Source organism: Larus michahellis, chromosome Z, assembly GCF_964199755.1.
Source record: "Larus michahellis chromosome Z, bLarMic1.1, whole genome shotgun sequence".
NCBI classification, from domain to species: Eukaryota; Metazoa; Chordata; class Aves; order Charadriiformes; family Laridae; genus Larus; species Larus michahellis.
In genome coordinates, this window is record NC_133930.1 from 23,834,166 (window position 1) to 23,850,712 (window position 16,547).

Sequence of the window (16,547 nt, forward strand, 5' to 3'; positions counted from 1 at the left end):
ACTCCAGCCATGAATTAGGCATAGTTGAAAACCACCTTTAAAACTCATTAGAAAAGCTTAAAAATCTCCCTATGGAAGTATTCCCGGGGGGGGGGGGTGTTCCCTGTTTGTGGTTTGTTTTTTTTTTTTTTAAATGAAAACACTGTTTAACTTGTTCCTGTCAGATTTGTAGCTTGACTGACACTTCTGCATTAATCATTACATGGACTGTACAAATGTTATCTATTTTCCCTTACAAACCCCCTCCAAACAGTCTTCCAAATAAAGATTCAACTTCCATTTTTCATGGTGTAAGCTCAAGAAAGGAGCCACCAGCATAGTCGTAGCTTACAACCCTGCAAGTGACCATTATTAAAGGAAGGACAAATAGGAATGGAAACTTTAAAACTTTCAGAGTGTGTAGAGTTGGAGAAAAGGACTTTGTAGAGTGGATGGAGAGAGGCCAGTCTGCTTCCTAAGCTATAAGTAGATACTTGTCAAGCAAAGTCACTTTAAATAAAGATCAGGAAATCCATTGGAGTTCATTTTTGGAATTTTTAAACATTTTGTAAGACTTTTAGATTAGTGATTTCCTTGATAAAAGGCCAAGTTTTTCTGTGAAGGGAACTTTTCTGTGTTATCAAGAATGAGAGAGTAGAGAATGAAAAGCTATATAAATGTATTAAAATTGGTGTTTTACTAAATCCGTAACAAGTTTAATGATGATAGGATAAATCTGTGACAGATCTATTTTTTTTGAGTTTTGCTTCTTGAGAAAGGTAGGTTTCTTCCACAAGTCTCCAAGCTTATATGTTATTGCCTTTAGTAACAGACAGACAGAAAGCCAAGGCTTCTGTAATGCTCATACTGCAAGGAAAACCAAGCTGCAAGGAATTTTATAGTTCCAATACTCTGAGGGTGCAAGAGGAGTAACTGTGTGAGATATAGCAGGTTTCAAAAGCTTTGGGATATATGTTTGCAGAACTACATGAACTATATTTGCAAGAGTTGCTCCTTTCTCTTGAAATAATTGATTATTTTTTTTTTAGGATAAGTTTTCACTAAATGAGCCGGAGGCTCTTGCGGTGCTTGGCAATGACTAGTATACCGAGTATCGCCTTGTGCACAGGTACACCACACAGCAACCACACAGAGGACAACCTTTGGCAAGCTGCTATTCCAGCTCTGAGCAGGAAGGTGTTACTGCTGCCCTACAGCCTGGTCAGGCATCTCATGGAAACCTGAGATGCTGATTCGTCTGCAACCAGCTGTGGCAAGGGATCCTCTAAGAATTTTGAAAAGAGGAATGAACATTCAAAAGGAAGGATGGATAGGTCATTGTGCAGTGAATTGACTGGGCTCTAACACACTGCTTATTTTGAATAATAAAAAGTGCTACTTTTAATTCAGCAGGTTTGCAGAAATCCCACCTTAAAGCAAATTATATAAACATATAATACAAACTGTGACTGATACTTTTGTTTAAGATTTCAGTGTAAAATTGCAGCTTTTGCAAACAGGTTTTATGTAACCTTTGGGAGAGTTGTGGCATGTATTCTTGAGCTCTGAAAATATTTTGATTGACCTACTTGATCCATATTATCTGGAAGGGCAGTTGTACCAGAGGCCTGAGTGGAAGAACAAACAGAAGCTGCTCTTTTTATGGGGAGCTGCTTTCAGGCAGGTCCTAATAGCTGCTTGCCCAGAAGGTTGGGACAAGGATGAATAGATTAGCTGAGGGAAGAATGTACATAATTAAGGTTGCTTTCATATTCATGCAGACTGAGCCTATCTGTTTGCCTCTGTGTCCTCTATATTTATAAGTGTGCAGAGTGGGATGGGCAAACAGGGGGCTGTAGTTTCTCTTATTTTGTAGCAAGAGAGCTTTTTGATGTGCCTGTTACTTGAAGAGATTTTTTTTTTTTTCCTCACATTGCCCACAAACTGAGATATCTAGCTGTAAACTCTTTTCCTTGGGGACGTCACCCATATGGTTTCCACAGGTCTCATATTTGTGATTTCTTTGTGCTTTTTAAGAGTTGAACCAATATATTATTATTTTTTTGAAAGCCTGTTTAAAATGTTTCTATGTGAGAAGAGGTGGAACTTTGTTTGGAGGCACTGCCACTGCTGTATAGCAGTAATGGTTTCAGGCATAACTAGTTTTAGCATTTGATTGAGAACAAAAATACGACTACATGACTGGAGTATGAACAGCAGAGCAAGTCCCCATCTGCAGTAGGGCTGAAACAGTAGCGCACTGCGGTGTCAGTTCTGGGATCCATTGCAGTGAAGGATTCTGCCAGCAGTGGATGTGACTTGCACAATTTTCTGTAAATCCAGAATTGTTAGTATTTGAGAGAAAAAGACTTTATCTGATAGAAAAAGTCATCCCAGTTTTCTCTCCTGCTCTGCAAGTTACTTTGTCCCTGGTGATAGGAAAGGATTGTGCTACGTAGGGGAGGAGATGAGTGTAACTCCAGATGGTGAGTGGGACCCCAATTATACTTAAAATTGCCTTAATCCAGTCTAAACAAAGAGAGGGACGTTTGTGCACGTTTGCTCTGACAAGCTGTGCCAAAAGAATCATTTCTCTCCAGGGAGTTACAGATCAGGCAAAATTCTGTATTTCAGCCATGTTATGTGATCCAGAACTGAGGTTGATTACCTTCAGATTTGTGACCATTGACCTGAAATCCCTATATGACCTTTTTGGTTTGCCCCTAGGGCATGTGCTGCAGCTGGTCTGGGATCATGATTAAACACAGCTTAGGCTGGTTAGCTGGTGAGTTTTTGACAAGTAGAGTTCTGAATGATGAATGCTTTCTGCTTCTGGCTTAGTCTAGACAAGAATTTTAGATTCTTCTTCCTTACCTTACCTTACTGCCAGATTTTCCTTAGCAATCTTATAGTCCCACCCCCACCCTCTTTTTTTTTTTTTTTTTTTTTTTTTTCAGTGTTGGTTTTGGTAGAAACTGGCCAGTGAGTTTAATAGTGCCTGAACTTTGGAAAAACAGGGAGGAAGGAACAGGCAAGTAAATATTGAAAGCTATTATGTAAATCTCACTTCTGTAGGAAACTGCACTACAAAAAGAACTTTGCTCTCAACTTGGTTTGGATCTGGCGGTTAGAATTAAAGATTACCAGCAAATCGTGTTTTCTCCTGTTGTGCTCTGCAAATGGTCATAGTCCACAAGTTTGATGGTTTGGTTGTTGTTGGGGTTTTTTGGGGGGGGGGCGTGTTTTGGTTTGGTTTTTTTTAAAAAACAATAAGTGTGATCAGTAAATTAGCTACAGTACTGAAATGGGCTTGGCGTGGTGGTTGTTACCATGTGAAGTAGGAAACAGCAGGATGAAGAACTTGTCCATATGATGGTTTTCAAGGAAGGTGGGATAGGGCAGCAACAGACTGGATAATGCCCAAGTAATCTGTTCCTCTGTCTTCTGCAATCCTTGAGTATCAGTGTATAAAGGAAGCAGTAAAAAAAAAAAAAAAAAAAAAAACACCAAAAAAACAAAGAAAAATGGGATTTAGAAAGGAATGTGGATCTCAATTTGTAGTGCTCATTTGATGAGATGCTCATGAAGGTTGGGGGTGGCTATCAAGTGGATTAATTAGCACAGTGTTACAAAAGGAGTGTGGAAAAATGTGGTCACGGAGACCCTTGAGATTTGCTGAGCTTCCTTAACAGGGAAGAAGATTCAGGACGCTATGGACAGATGGAAAGCAGAGAGAGAAAGAAGGAACAGATCCTCTTAGAAAGTGCTCTTTACAGCTGTTCATTCTTCTTTCATCTCTTTTTCCAATGTCTCTCTGCCTTCTTACTTACTCTTCTTTCTTATTTGCTCTTTAAATTTACGTTCTTGGTGGGAGAACTAAAAGAATACTAATCCAACAGTAACTGTGTATGTTTCTAGCATGCAGGAGGAGTATAGCTGAGGAAGAGTGAGCGTCTGAAGGTTTTTGTATAGCCAGTTAGTAAATTGCAACTTCGTATGAAATTAGGAGACTGGTCCTCTCTACCATGTTTTTTCTCTTCTGAATGTGTACTACAACTAGCATTAGGTGTATTTCATGCTGTCATTCCTAATTTACTGCTCTTTTGAATGATGGCTGCCATTTATCTATACTGAAGTGTTGAGTGATGTTGGTAAAGACATGTATCTTAACAATCCTGGCTCTAAGAAGAAGCAAAATTAAATTCATGGGCTCCGTCATTGTTAGCTTTTTCATATCAGTTGAATTTCTGTTGTTAATTTGTTGTTAAAACTGTTGCTGCCTCTTGCCCAAGGCATAGTCAAACAAGAGACTACTGCGGAGTCCTCCGATTATGTACAAAAGCATGCTGATTTAACATGTCTGTATTTGGATAACTAATATTTTATTTGGCTGTTCTTTTGAGAGTAAGTTTACATTGACATTCTCTCTAGCAGATGTGCTGTGTGTTTTCTTTTCTGGGTAGTTATCACAGATCTAAGTCTTCTGTGCTTCAGTGAATTCTTGACACAGGCAATGGAAACTCATATTAATGTTAAAAACATGAGGTTTAATATTAACGTGTTGGACCAGAGCAATTTTTCATCCAAGGACTAAGCCAAGGCCAGTAGTGTGACCATCTTTCAGAAAAACTAAGTTTAGAGAATCTCTCATTGTGATGCAAACAGCAAAACTAATGGCACAGAGTAAGTATGAAACACAACTCTGCCTCCATGGAAGAGCTTAGCAGTGGTTTACTGTGGTTATTGTAGATGCTTATTTTAAGAAGGTGAAGTTATATCGTCGCCAAAAAAGAGGTCTTGATATACTTTTTAGACAATAGAAGACCACTTCATACAAATCATCCATAACTTAATCTCTACAGACCTCTTCATGCTAGATTTTTGTTCATCGGCCATGGCTTAGGATACTGTGTGGTGTTAGATGCTTTTCATCTGTATGTTTGGATATTCTTGTTTGGTGAAAGAGGCTTCTTGCTGCTGGAATTAAGAGGATGTATGGTTAAGTTTCTTGGAAATGTGTTTGTCTTAATACAAACGTTATATGACAGCAATAGATAACGTACATTTCTAGTTTATATACAGTAGTTTTCTAATATGTCTTTAAACCTGTCTTTGGACTTGACAGTATCACTGCTGCTTTCCAGAAATGAAGCTTCATTACATTTTAAGTATTACCTTTTAGTTTTGATTTTGAACTGTGAGCGTGATAAAGTGAATCGAATTGGTGTCCTGTGTCATTGTCTTCTGTTTTGATTCCACTCACAGCCCCAGTAAACTTCACGACTGAAGCCGTATGTATAAAGCCATATTTTTATTTACACGTGTGTGCATATACATGAATGCACATGGTAGTAAACCATAAGTGGTCAGAAATCCTGGCCTATATCACAGTTGATGATTCAATTATTCCTGGTCCCCTCTGCTTCTGTAATCTATTGTTCTTGAGTTCAACAAGCTATTTCCCAAAATGATCCATGATACTTAGAGATATTTAAACACCTGGATTAAATGTGTGGCTTAGTGTGCTTTTCTTGCCTTTCACCTCTCACTAGCAGAGTACAGCACCTGGTATGAGTCAAAAGTAGTAGTTTCAGCCATTTAGTATGACAAATATGTTCCTCTCAAGAAAGACCTAAAAGTCTACTTTGACAGAAACGGTGTTTCTACTTCAGTTGAATTTACAGACAAGTCAGCATGGTGACTTTGTGCACAACATCACCAACTGGCTTAATGTGAAAGTATGTATTTTGTGACTACTCTTCTTGTCAAGTGGTATTGCCATCTCTTTAAGTCCTAATATACCAGGTCAATCTTGTTACTACAGAAAGAACCAAACTCTAAGCTAGCATCAGAAATTGTGTCATTTCTTGTGTAAGTAAAAACGTTACTTAGCAGTTGATGCTTCGACCCGTTTTTTTCTGCTTTGGTTTTCTCAGAAGAGATACATGGAGAGACATAACCAAGTCCCGTCTGCCAGTCTCCATGAGAAGACACACTGCCCTTGTCTTTCTCTCTGCAGCCACACTGTAAGAGAGTTAATGTTGCTTGGAGCAGCATGACATTTCACACTCTCACTAGCCTAAAAGCAAGTATCCGCAGAGTACAATTCTTTCTTAATGATCTCATGCCCTGGGTTCAGATTGCCCTATCCATGCACCTGATAAAGGACTATAGAAGCAGACATAATGGTATGCATTAATTGAAAGACAAAGAGCTAAGATTTCTGTTACCTGAAAAAACCCAATTGTTTTAAAATAACTTTATTTTCCTAGTGAATGGGTTTTTCTTGAAAAGTTAGTGTATTCTTAATCCAAGTGGAAGGATTGCAGTATGAATGGTTGTTATAATACTTACGACAAGTTTATTTAAAATAAAAACACCTGTCCCGGGATGTAAGAACGTTGCAAAAGCAACTGCAGTTGTGATAACCATGATTTTATTTGGTTTTATGGTATAGTAAAGATTGAGGTGAAAGTCTTGTGCAGTAGAATGATTCGGTACTCATTTCCTACTGATGTGGTGGATACCTGCCTTTTGTTTTCAAGGCCTGTTTTGGCAGTTTCTGACAAATACAAATTTGGCAGATACATGTGTCGCAAATTCACTCTGGTGTTTCTGGAGATATCTTTGGAAAAGAGGTTCCTTATTTTTTAGTTTTCAGACGTAAGTGTGTCTGCAGCGTTTCTGTTCTTTACAAATAATCTGAAGCTAACAGTACGCATATGTCACATTTGGAGATACCTGTTCAGAACTATGAATGCTGTGAACATACTTCAGGGTTTGAAGACTTACCATTTCACCTGGATGTCATACAAGCCATGCAGTTGACAAACAGATCCTGTTGGAAACTTTGTTCTACCATGTGTATGAATGCCTTTAAAAAAAATTAAAAAATACTGGGTTTGAGGGTCTGATCTTAAGTACAGTACAAAGTACAAGTACTTCATTATTTGGTAATGAGCAGTGTGAATCGTAAGTGTACTGTGTCTATAATGTTGCTTGGTGATCTGCCTGCTAAGCTGCAATATGAAATGCTTTAGATGTTAAAATAGATAGATAAAATAGATAAAATGCTTTTACTAAAAGAATTGATACTGTGTAAAAGTGTTTCTCCAATGAAAACTGTATCTAAAATAAAATATCAGAGAATCAGTCCACTGTTTGCTAAATGAATTAATGTTTTTATAGCTCGCACTTTTATGTGCATCACTTTGTGCCTGTGATGGAGTTTAATAATTTAAGGCTGTTTCCCTACCTCTTCCTGTATCTTGCAGGCATACAGGAGTTTCCAGAAAATATAAAAAATTGTAAAGTCTTGACAGTTGTTGAGGCCAGCGTAAATCCTATTTCAAAGTAAGTTTGTCATTTTTTTTTTAAAATGTTTTATATTTTGCACACACGCTGCTGAGTCTCAGACTTGCTTCAGAAGTGTGCCAACCCTTGGAGGCAAGGAGCAGAGTTACCTGAGACTTACCTTCATTAACCTCATTGCACTGTGATACATTATAGTTATGTCATTAAAGTATTTTGCCCAAGTTAATAGGATATGTGGACAATCCTGCATTATACCATGTGGCTTTCTCAGCTTTTTTATGTTCATCTGTGAAGGTAGAGAAATAGGCAGAGAGCTTGCTTTCTTAATAATTAATTTTACTCTAAAACCCGTATCACTGTTTTTCATACTTAGCTTATATGAGTAGATTTCCCTGTCACCTTCTATAGTTACAAAATTAATTTGCCAGAAGTAGTACTGCCGGAGATACAAACTTTGTGCAGCATAACTCTTCAGGGGAAAAAAAGATGTTGCGTAGATTTTAATTTACCTTACTGTCTCTAATGAATGCCTCCTCCATGTTAGGTGTCAGGAGATCACAAATACGTAGCAAGACAACATTTGTTGTTTCTAGTTTTTATTGCCTGTAGATATTGTCCTCAATACTTAATTTGGAACTAATCTTACAGAGAACAAGTATATAATGTAATTTTGTAGAAATTCTGTACCGCTTTAATGTTATCAATATGTAGGACTTTAATACTATACAGTTGTTTAAGACAAGATGACTTAATGCCCTGAATATAATTGACACAAAGGCACTATATTATATTTTATTTCTGTGTAGGCTTCCAGATGGATTTTCCCAACTGTTAAACCTAACGCAGCTGTACCTGAATGATGCTTTTCTTGAGTTTTTGCCAGCCAATTTTGGGAGGTAAGCTGAATTTGAAACTTGGTATCTATATTGAGTTTTAAACTTATGTAGAGCGTTTTCTGCCGCTTCTCAAGTGAAGTGTGACCTGAAGGAGGGGAAAAAGTTTATGTTACCAATCCATTTATGCCACATATTAGTCATGGAAGAAGAAACTGAATCTTTATCACCATTTTTTAATTGGGCATTTGAAGGACAGACAGAATGCTTATAAAGAGCCAAGAAATAAAACTTATTTACGTATTTGCTTCTTTTACAACACAAGTCTGGGAGACTAGTATTTCTTGCAGTACTGTTTATTGTTTAGTTATTGGAGTGAAGCAGATAATGACATCTGTAATTCCACGTGTCCTCTCCTGGATGCACACATTACTTCATGCATATCTATAATTTTCAAGTTCCTCGTTGTCAGGAATCTTTCAGAAAGACTTCGCATATTTATAGTGTGCTGACTAAGAAAAATTGTTCCATGTAATAGCTTAAATATGAGAAAATACTAAACCCCTACCTCTTGAAAATGGATTAAGCCTTGTGAGCAAAAGTGAAAGCATAATATTGTGAAAAAGAGGAGTCCTAGGTGAGCACAGTTCATCCTTTTCTCCTTATGATGCTGATTTAGCCAATTTCTGCTTTCCCCGCTCCCCCTCAGCCTTATTTTATGCTCTCTTTCCTAGATTGTCAGTCTCCTACCCCACCCCATGTCCAGCAAGCCCCTTTCAGGAAATACGGCTATTAGTTAACCGGGCATATTGCTGTGTGAAAGCAGTTGCCTTAGGCTGTGTGGTTATAGTTGGGTCAGCACAGTTTACAAGAGATTAGAAAAGCCCCCAAATCAAGTGCTGCAGAAGTCTCGCAGATCAGGAGATGTACAATGAAAGATGAGAACAGGTGCAGTCCATTAGTGACCATTAGTTTATCAGTCATTTGTGATCAGAGTTGTTGGCCTGTTCTTCTCTGGCCAGTTATTAGTCATTCCCTGATGAACAATTAAAAGCACTAGATCTGTTACATGCTTAGCTGACAAAAAAGCTGCTTATGATACAGGAGCATTAGTTATCGTGATTGTTTCTAGTACACAAAGCTTATGTTTCAAAAGCCTTCATTAAGGTTGAAGAAATACCTGGAAGATGCATAGTCTTTATCTTTGTTGGCATTTTAATGATTGCCTATACATTTTTCTGTTATGTTTTTTAATAGCCTAACCAAATGGCAAAATTTTCTTAGTAAAAAACAGACACTACAGATGAAATTGAAGACTTTACGTTGACACAATTGGTCTTATAAGTAGTTAATCTTAGACATGGTTTAAAAAAGCCTCATTATAACTTTTTCTTCATCACTGTCCGCTTTTATAATGCTTAATGGTTAGGGAAATGGTGAAGTCACTAATTACTAACAGCTTAAGAATAAATCAGTTACTGAAGGCATCTTGGAAGTCAATTCTCCAGTGTAGTATTTCTCTTAATAGCTACGAAGAATTCAGCCTTGGTTTTTAAAATATAAATAGTGACTTCCAGTATCCTAGCTTGTAGCTAGGAGAATGAAACTGAAATTAATACTTTTCTCAATAGCTGTTTTTAAATGAATTCAAAGTATTTATGTAAGTTTACCAGCTAATAATGGCATTGGACAGAATAAATACTATTCTACAGGAAGATAATGTTTAGATCAAATAAATTAGAAAACAATGAATTGGTAAAATGTCATTTCAAACTAAGGTTCAGATCCCTTTGACATTGAGTACATCTGTTCAGACTGCTCTGCAACTCCACAACTTTACAACTGGGTATAAACACTTGCTAGCGCAAACTGGCTTTTAGCTTGTACCTCAGAATATGGAAATACTTTTCCAAAAAGCACACAAACAAAAAACTCCGGTTGAAGCTTTTGGGATATTTAGAGACTTGTTGGTTAGTCCCTTAAAGAACAAGCCTTAAGTTTCTTCCAATTTGGGGCATTAATTGTTCTGTATATGGCCTTATAGCTATTACTTTTAATTCCATAGGAACACATGAGTTCTGTTGCTTGCTCTTGCTGGCAACTATAGGCAGTAATGCCTCTTAAAAACTAAGCCAACACCGTATTATAGCTAGCAAGGTACTTATGCCCCGCATGTCAGGGTCTCTTCCAGCAGTTCAAGTTAGAAACCTGGTTTCCCACATCAGTTTCTCTCTGACTGTTCATACTCATTTGTTCCACAGTTTAATTGCTGTCATCTCTCATGAGTGTTGTCCCCCATTCTCTCACCTGCTGTTTTTGTAGTGTTCTCATATCCCTCTTTTAGTTTGTTAGACTAAACAAAATTCTGTTTTGCTCTGGTATGGCAGGTTTTCCTTTGTGCCTGATTGTATTAATATATCTTGGAACAAGTTTCAGTTTGAATTCTTCCTCTTCTTTTTGACAGAGGATGATGACATATATAGCTATATTTAGCATTCAAATTGAGATCTCTTCATGGCTTGTACAATGTCATGATTATCTTCTTGTTTCTCTTGGAAACGTCTGTGGTTATGCTCTAGTGTTCCACTAGGCCTTTTAGCAGCTGCCTAGTGTCATTTCCCACGTGATCGACTAATGCATTGGACAGCTCAGTTAGAAATGGCTGATGACTCTACAAGGCAATCATGAGTACTTGACTTGGTGCTATGACATCTTGTCCCTTTTCTATTTTTTTTCAGTCCTTAAGGTTATACGTGTTTTTTCCCCTACAGTGTCCTAATAATTCACTGTATTTAGTGGCATCAGCCAACTTAAACATTTTTCCTGTCCTCTAAGATTGCTGTAAAAAAAATATTGAACAGGATGGTCCCAAAATAAGTCTTTGAGCACCTCTGTCAGTAGCATTCAGCCTGATGCTTCGGAAAGAAAACTTGTGTAGGCAAGCAAGCTACTACTTCTAGTATATCCATGCAGTGTTTTATTACATTTATCCCTGTGCTTTATTCTTGCCTTCAAAATTGATGCTAAAGGTTTGCATACTATTGAGGTCAAGATTATCCTTCCCTACAAACACCACACAGACCTTCCCCCCTACCCCGGCCCTTCTTTATGAGCATTACATACTTGCTGTCCTTTAGTGATCTTGGACTGCTCCAGCCAGTTAGACTTATTAAAAATCACCAGACTTTTGATTAAATATGCCGGTTTCTTTGGAATTCTGAGGTGACAAAGCAGTTTGGGTTTTTTTTCCTCCACTCCCAAATTCTAATTTAAATACGTTAATATTGGCATGGATACCAGAGCTAACCTTTGTACCAGTGCACAGAAATCTCAGAATTGCTTATGCTTAGCTAAGAAAACCGTATCTGTTGTATCTAAATACATCATGTATACTTACATTTAACTACACAAATACATAAGCAGAGCATTCTGAACTTGAAGCTCACTGCATGCTATTTGTGAGACAGGGCTTTAAAAGGGAAATGTTTTTTACTGATGGGTGTTTACGATAAGCAAGGAGTTTATCTTCACTGTTATGCTAAAAACTCTTGAGAATGTTGTCTGTAATGGGATATTGCACCCACAGACTTTTTATTGTGATGTTGCAATGAATTTACTTTTAATCTTTTCTCTCAACAATTGGCCAGTAGTATTTGCAGTAGTAGATATCTTTAGTAGTACCTACTTTGGGAAATTTTTTTTATGTAAATGTACAGTGATAATCAAATTGGGAAGTTAATTTAGTTACATATATGCAATTTGGCTGAAATTTTTGCAAATACAACCTGCTACCTGCTATAGGGTACATATATTTCAGTCCTCTTGCCTTTAAAAAAAAAAAAAATAAATCTGCATTAGCAAACCTGCAAAGGAGGTGAAAAATAAAGAACATCTCTCTATGAAATTACTTTCCAAGGAATGACTGCTGTTGAACAGCGAGTTTCTAAGTATACCTGCCATATATTTCTTTTACGTATTTTTTACAGTTTGTTTAGTTAAAGAAATCACATTTAGGAAGAATATTGGTCTTATCCTGGCAAGGTGTTGTGTTCATGTAGATTTTGTTTTATTTAAAAGTTGAGATACATTTTGAAAGCTGGCTGAGTTGGTTACATTAAAAATGCTGCAATAATAATTGTGTCGAGGCCATTAGACCAGGTATGCTTAAAGTTGAGTAATACTTATAACTTTGTGTTTAGGTGATGTGTAAATATTTCTGTGGTTATGGGTTTTTACAGTTGAGAAATGAAATATTTCCATATAAGTATGACAAATCTTTGTGATAGAATAGCACAGGAAATACGTATTCTGCCACTACAACTTCTGTTTTTCCTTTAGCATAGGTGGACTAGTTCTCTGTCTATATTTCTCTTCCAAATTAAACCCCAGTTTTTCAGTTCCATTACGGCAATTCAGATGCTTAGCATGGGTGTTTACACCGGCAATTTAAAGGGCAGCTAGGCTGAGTGTCTGATGTATATTATTATATTAAACTTGAATTAACCCTGCCAGTCATAATGGAAGAAGTGACAACTGCTTCAGTCCAACATTTCTCATCAATTACGGCAAGAAAATTGCTCGTTTAGATGCAGCTGTATCTACCAACCAGGAGAGGTTGGAAGTGTTTCCCTAGTAGCCGCTGTGTAGCTCTATACATAAGAAATTCGATATTTGTATCTCCAGTTTCTTAGGATTAGCTGAAGAAAGAGTAGAACGTGAAACAAGCTTACGAAGTTACGAACCTTTCTATCACCAAAGGCAGCCTTTAAGTTCACAGAATTAGCTTATTAGAAGTGTAGTACAGTCAGTTCTGACTAAAGTCAACGATGTGTCAGCGTGCATGTATGTAGTTTAGTATATGAATGGGGCTTTGCTTCTGCTGCTTTCCACCGAGAAATTTGATGGCATGTGCTTGTTGTGAAGAGAAACTACAAACTGCGTAGCTATTTTCCCTGTCACCAAAGGAAAACACCAACTGGAGCCTATTGCAGTGTTCCGTTGTTCTTGGGTTTAGAAGTCCAAGCTCAAAATGACCATTCAAATCTGAGGGTGCTTAAACAAACAAGCTCTGTTTTGTCACAAATTGGTATCTTAGGATGTAAGTAGGGTAAGAAGGCTAGGAAGTCCTTTCCAATTATGTCTGAGATTGACAGCGGTGATATTACCATGAACTGGATTTTTATTAGGGTATTCTTTCATCACTGTTAGAGTGTTGGTTTTTCTTTGAGAAGTTGGGAGGAGGAGGTTCCCCTCCAGCAGTTTCTACCAGATGGCAAGTACTGCTTGCAGTGCTGGGCTGTGTCGACGTCTGCTCTGTTTCAAGGTGACTGTTATATTCTTAGGCTATTCGTAGGCGCAGCAGATTGCTACTTTCAAATGCATCCAAAAATGAGCGAATGTCTAGAGGAAAAATAAATACTGTTTTCAGCTTTCTATTTTTACTTTAAGTATAGTTCTTACTACTTAATCAAAATTAAAGTTTTTGTCTCTGTCCTTACAATATACTCAGTTAAGCACATTCAGGAAAGACTGGTCTGTTCACTAAGCTCCTTTTTGAGTCAGGGAGCTTAATGCCCTATTTGGTGTTGTAAGAGGGCTGTTAGTGGGTCACATGTAGAACTCTTGTCTTTACAATACTGCCTGTATTTAAATCAAACTTAGTTTCTGCATTTCATTTAACAAAGAGACAGTCTTGTCACTCTTGTCCTGATGCAAAAAATTCCACTGCGGATGGTACATTGCTTGAGTGTCAAGACTGCTTTAAACTTATCTTGGCCAAGCAGTTGAGTTTGGGATTTAGAGGTTATTTATCTTGCAACCAAGGATTTACTGAAAGGAAGGTCAAACTGCCTTCTAACAGAAATATCAAAATGGATTAAGAAGCTGAGTAGAACGAGAATATGGAAGAAATCCAAGATGAATTTAAAGGTTGTTTTTATACCATGTGGAAGACCACAGGTATTCCTCTGATGAGGCGTGTTAGTTGAATGGGTTTGATACATTGCCAGTATTAGAAATTCAACATCTTAACTTGTGCAGACTGATCCTACCTTTCGTCTGTTACTTCCTGCGTACTTCTGTGTATGATGGTAACACATACCCATAGTGTGTTACCCATAACACACACACCATAGTGAATCCAATTAAGTGCTTTAAAATCTTTGGGATGAAGGAAAACAAATGTGTTCAAACAAGTGCAGAAGAGCAGGCAAGATCTAGTTTATTTGTTGCTTCACCAAAATCAACCCCCATGAATAAATTAATTTTAAATAATGTGCAGATGTATGCACAAAACACATTTTTATTCTTACAGAAAAAACATTTCAAGCTTGTAGATCTTTTTTTGAAATTGAGCAATATAAATAAGTTCACAGATTGCTTTTGTCGTAAAATACAGTATATTGTGTTAATTTGTTATGCCTTTCTGTTACAGATTAACTAAACTCCAGATATTGGAACTTAGAGAAAACCAGTTAAAAATATTGCCAAAGTAAGTATCAGTGACGTTTATTTAAACTACTTTGGAGGTTTTTTCCTGTAGTTATACTGATAATGTAGTGCATATTGAAAAGTACATCACAGCTTAAAATGTGTAGCTAAGTAACTGGATTAAATTCTCACAAAAAACCTTCCTTCCATACTGATGAAATTGTATCTCACTTCAGACTGACCGATCTGCCTATTCAGAGTTTTGCCTATTCAGAGATTTTTTTTTTTTTTTTTTTTTTTCCCCCCCTGTGGATTTCTGGTCCATGTGTGAGCTTTTAAGTCAGCACGTGGGCACCTCAGGGTGATCGTTCTAAGTCTGATGCTTCTTTCACCCAGTATCGTGTGGCTACACGGATGCTGCCCGGGTATTGGTCTGATGGCTGAGTGTCTGAGACTTAGGCATTGGTGATTGAGGTCATTATCTCTAAATCGAGTGTGGAGTTTGAGGTGCTTGCTCAGAATGACTGAGGGAATGCCTTTCATGTGATTTGAACACTTTTTTTTTAGTTTAATATACTTCAGGGCTGAAAAAGTACAACTTGTTGCTTTGTTGTAGCAACAGGCTCATTTAGCATAATGGCAGCATATTCCTCAGGTGTGTTTTCAGTAAGAGTAAAATAGTTCTGGAAATTCTTACAGCGTTTCTTTAAACAGTAAATCCAGTTGTACCTCTCTTAAAATCTAGCACCTTTCTAAACCCTTCCTTGCAGTTCTCACTCATTTCATCAGACAATCCCAGCCTGATGGTGTTGCAGTTCCTGCTGTTTCTATGAGCTAGTGCAATGATCTGAATTATCAGACTTGGACCCTGGAGGTCCAGGTTGGTGAACAGAGGTGTAAAAGGTCAATGAAGAGAGAAACAGATCCCAAAGGCGGGATGTGAGTAACCAGCTCTAGAGACCTGAATGTGTTGTGGTGTGCTGCAAAGGGGTCCTCCTCTGGCAGCAGAAACTGGTAGTGAGAGCTACTGGTTTTGATGGGTGTTTGGTAGAGAAGAGGAGGAGCTAACAATTGAATATTCACTCTGTCGAGCTCATATGCTAGCAGAGACTTTCATGCAGAAGTGTGACTTGCTAGCCCTTCAAATGCAACAGCCAGTTTTCTTAGTGACTTCAGCTAATTATATGCTTAAGACATGGCCAAGGGGTATGTTCCATTGGAATTCCCTCTTTGCATGCCTAGATACTGTACTGTCATGTCTGCTGTATAAAGATGCCAGCACTCATATCTGCAATGAAATGTATAGCATCAGAAAGTGTGAATTTTAATCTTCCAAGTCTGAAGCATTCTATTCATTCATGTGATATAAATACTCTTTATCCTTCTTTGCTCTTTGTGCTATCACTAATTTTCAGTAGAAAAAATTAGAGGGCATGTAATTTGGGGTAGTAGCTCTGTAAATTAAGTTACTCCCAGCTGAGGAACAGTAGCTGTAATTAAAACTTAGAGCTAATACAGATTTTGTTTATAAAATTACTTTGACCTTAATTGCCATAATTAACACTAATAGCATGAATTACATGTGCTATTTTAAAAAGAGTAGTTCGTGGAGGTCTCTTGTAGTGATAAGAAACATTTAAACAAATGCCGTAGTGTATTTAAGCCAAGCACGACTTCTGTTGAAGTTGCTGGGTTTTTTTTTTTTTGTTGATTTCAGTGTTTTCAGGGTTTCATGCTTGCTGGAAAACTAAACAGCAGCCGTCATGAAGATGTCTTCTGTAGCACCTCCATAATGATCTACAGTACACACTAAGATGCCACCTGTATTATGCTCTTCTGGTACTCTTGTGGTTCAGTTAAGGGAGATTAAAGCTATTGAAGCTGTTGAGACTACTTTTTTTCTTTTTCTTTTTTTTTCTTTTTTTTCTTTCTTTTTCTTTTTTTTCTTTCTTTTTCTCTTTCTCTTTTCTCTTTCTCTTTTTCTCTTTCTCT

At 37.4% G+C, this 16,547-nt stretch overlaps 1 protein-coding gene across 14 annotated transcripts in view; it reads left to right on the forward strand.

The window, feature by feature from the left end:
* ERBIN (erbb2 interacting protein) overlaps positions 1-16,547 on the forward strand; it is a 120,246-nt gene that overhangs the window by 62,735 nt on the left and 40,964 nt on the right. For all 14 annotated transcript variants that reach the window (XM_074571060.1, XM_074571066.1, XM_074571056.1 and 11 more), the window contains 3 exons: positions 7,254-7,332; positions 8,100-8,189; positions 14,560-14,616. In XM_074571060.1, coding sequence (XP_074427161.1) covers positions 7,254-7,332; positions 8,100-8,189; positions 14,560-14,616 — 226 coding nt within the window. The remainder of the gene's footprint in view (positions 1-7,253; positions 7,333-8,099; positions 8,190-14,559; positions 14,617-16,547) is intronic.